This window comes from Colobus angolensis, unplaced genomic scaffold, assembly GCF_000951035.1.
Source record: "Colobus angolensis palliatus isolate OR3802 unplaced genomic scaffold, Cang.pa_1.0 Scaffold73, whole genome shotgun sequence".
NCBI lineage: Eukaryota > Metazoa > Chordata > Mammalia > Primates > Cercopithecidae > Colobus > Colobus angolensis.
Window position 1 is genome coordinate 11,669,413 of NW_012121043.1, and position 3,544 is coordinate 11,672,956.

The window sequence follows — 3,544 nt, forward strand, 5'->3', positions numbered from 1 at the left end:
ACACTTCTTTTTATTTTGATTTTTTTACTTAATGCATTGAGAAAATGCTCCTGCTTTCAATGGGTACAGCTCAAATCCATTTCCTTTATATCTGAAGAATATTCCACAGTCAGACTGTACCATGATTTATTCAGTCATTCTATGATTAATGAGTATTCTTTGTGTTTCCTGGCTTTGCCTTCATGAACAATGCTTTATTAGACATCCTTGTGTTTCATGTTTATGTCTAGGTGACAGTATTTCTAGAACATAAATCCAGAAGTGAGATTGTAGGATCAAATATATATAAATTACTAATTTTGATAGATAATGTCAGCTTTGAAAGGCTGCTACAATTTACATCAGTTGTATTAGATTGCAATTCTTTTTCGCCTTCCTGTCATCAGTAGATATTATTTCTCATTTTACATTTTGTTTATTTGACAAGTGAAAATGATGCAGCAATTAAAAAATATCCCTAATTATTAAGGAGGTTGAATACTATTTCATATAATTACTGGTATTTTTTTACATATTTATTAGTCATGTTGGCTTGCTCTTCTATAAACATGTCTGTTCATATTTTCCACCCATTTTTTTCATTGGGTTGTCTACTTGTTCATACCAAGTTGTAAGAGAGTATATGTGTTGTATATATATTTTTGTATTAATGCAAATTATGTTACAGATATTTTTCTAACATATTTTGCCCTTTCCCTTTTTTTATGAATTATTTTGCCATGCCATAAAAATTAAATAGCTATGCCTATATTCAATGATTAGCCTAATTCTCTTTCTCATGCAATGGTTTTAGATTTGCATCTTTTTCCATTGCAATGGTCTTCCACATGGCTTTAGTATTGCCTCTGGAGGGTGGCAGAATATGCCACACCAAAATATGCCACTTTGGCTGATGGATTATTTTGAGCTAAAGGTACATAAAGAAACAGCAGATGGAAGAAGGGCATTCTAATTTCACCTCTTCTTCCTGAAAACAGTCAATTAAAAACTCCCATGTAAAAGATGCCCTCCCTGAACCAGAAGAAATGAAATATTATTTTCATTTTTTAATGAATTTTATCCAAGAGAATTCTATACAAACAACACTTGTTAAAATAATTCTAATCTTCCTTTTATCTGCCTACATAATTTAGCTGATTTTCCACAGTTGCTTCTCTTTGTTCAACATAGTATGAAAGCCTTTAGGTTTTGCCATATGTTCAGGTCTTCATTTACTCATGAGGACTTTTATGTTATATAAAACTTCTACACATTTGTATGCTTTTCTCTTCTTAATCTGTCTTATGTCCATCTGATTCTCAGGCCAGCTGAAAACCCTGAGAGAGTGGAGGCAAAATTTTGCCTCCTCTATACCTCAAATATATGCATTCATTTCAGTATTTCCCAATATTAGTGTCAAATACCTAAACACAGACTTTGTAAACAGATTTTACTAAGGAATGTAAGTTAGACTTTAAAAACTACTAATTAAAGAGGAAACTCAAAGGTATAAATATAATAAAATGCCACTGCTTTGTGCTATCTTTAGTGATTGTCTTTGTAACATGTTTTCTTATTACAGTGATGAGTATGCGTATGTCAGAAGGAAATAAGACTCTTGTGACAGAGTTTGTTCTCACAGGACTTACAGATCGACCATGGCTGCATGTCCTCTTCTTTGTTGTGTTTTTGAAGGTCTATCTCATCACCATGGTGGGCAACCCTGGACTCACAGTTCTAATTTGGAAGGACCCCCATCTTCACACACCCAGGTACTTATTCCTTGGTGGTTTAGCCTTTTCAGATGCTTGTAATTCAACCTCTGTAACCCCTAGGATGCTGGTCAATTTCTTAGACAAGACTGCAATGATATCCCTAGCTGAGTGCATCATCCAGTTTTACTTTTTTGCTTCCAGTGCAACTACAGAATGCTTCCTCCTGGTAGTGATGGCCTATGACTGCTATGTAGCCATATGTAATCCTTGCTTTATCCAGTCGTGATGTCCAACAAACTCAGTGCTCAGTTGATAAGTATTTCATATGTAATTGGTTTCCTGCATCCCCTGGTTCATGTGAGTTTACTATTGTGACTAACTTTCCTCAGGTTTAACATAATATGTTATTTCTACTGTGAAATTTTACAGCTGTTCAAAATTTCATGCAATGATCCATCTATTAACACACTAATGACATTTATTTTTGATGCTTTTATACAAATATCCACTTTAATGACTATCATAATCTCTTAAACTCATGTGCTCTTTGATATTCTGAAAGAAAAGTCTGAAAAGGGCAGAAGCAAAGCCTTCTCCATATGCAGCGCCCAACTGCTTTCTGTCTCACTGTACTATGGAATTCTGATCTTCATGTATGTGCGTCCTGCATCTGGCTTAGCTGAAGAGTAAGACAAAGTGTATTCTCTATTTTACATAATTATAATTCCCCTGCTAAACCCACTTATTTACAGCTTGAGAAATAAAGAAGTCACGCATGCATTGGAAAGAGTTATAAGGAAGTAAACAGTTCCAAAGGAAAATGTCAAATCATTTATTTTTTCACCCTTCGCATAAACAAGTCAACAAGTCTTGTGGTTCGCCATAGCTCTGCCATTTCATCAGAGGCCTCGTGATCAGGGTGGTCACTGAGCACTATGTGAAGAAACCCAGCTTTGTACAACGTTTACTTGGATTTGGGTCCAGTTGAAGTGACTTTACATCATCCATGGTTGGTTTCTTTAAAAACATTTTAATTCCTTGTTTTCTGAACATTTAATCTTTGAAAATTTATTATTTTCAAGGACCCTTCTCCTAAATTCCATTGAATAACTGACAATAATTGAAACTGGTATATAAGTGCCATTTAGTTCATAATCCTACTTTACTGCAGTAGGCTCTGCGATACTCTACCATATAAGAATAAAATGATAAAAACTCAGAGTCTTGCAGAAAAAGTGTTCTAGAAATAAAAGTTAGAAACAGTAATAAGAATTAGGAGTTTAAAAAATGGTGCATTTCTTATATTTTTGGTATATCTTAATGACAACAATTTTTAAAAGGTTGGCTTGAATAATGGAGCATCAAAATTTAAAACTTTGCATATTTGAAGTGTATATATTAGCTTTAATATAAGGCATTATATAATATGGTTGCATTCAGTAATATGCAGATTAGAAAATATCTCAGGATATAGCCTTCTCAAACAGTACAGATCTTCTATACTCTATTTACAGGAATATTTTGTTTGCAATTGTAAGCATGGTAAAAAAAATTGCACAGAGATTGCATTGCTATACTCCAAGAGACAGAAGACAAGGATAAGAAACTGGTCAAGTATATATGGATATAGGTGTCAAAGTGAGCTGGAGGATTCTTTTAAAGATGAGATCAGGTTCTCTTAGTGTCAGCCACCAATTTACTTCCTTTTTAAATTTTTATTTATTTATTTTTTTGAGACAGAGTCTCCCTCTGTTGCCTAGGCTGGAGTGCAGTGGCACAATCTTGACTCACTGAAACCTCTACCTCTTGGGTTCAAGCTATTCTCCCACCTCAGCCTACTGAGTAGCTAG

At 34.2% G+C, this 3,544-nt stretch overlaps 1 protein-coding gene across 1 annotated transcript; it reads left to right on the forward strand.

Annotated features, from left to right (window-relative positions):
- Positions 1 to 1,575: 1,575 nt before the first annotated feature.
- LOC105501617 (olfactory receptor 5AC2) lies at positions 1,576 to 2,498 on the forward strand. Its single transcript, XM_011927622.1, is given in 2 exon segments — positions 1,576 to 1,960; positions 1,963 to 2,498. Coding segments are annotated over 2 exon segments (921 nt in total).
- Positions 2,499 to 3,544: the final 1,046 nt, after the last annotated feature.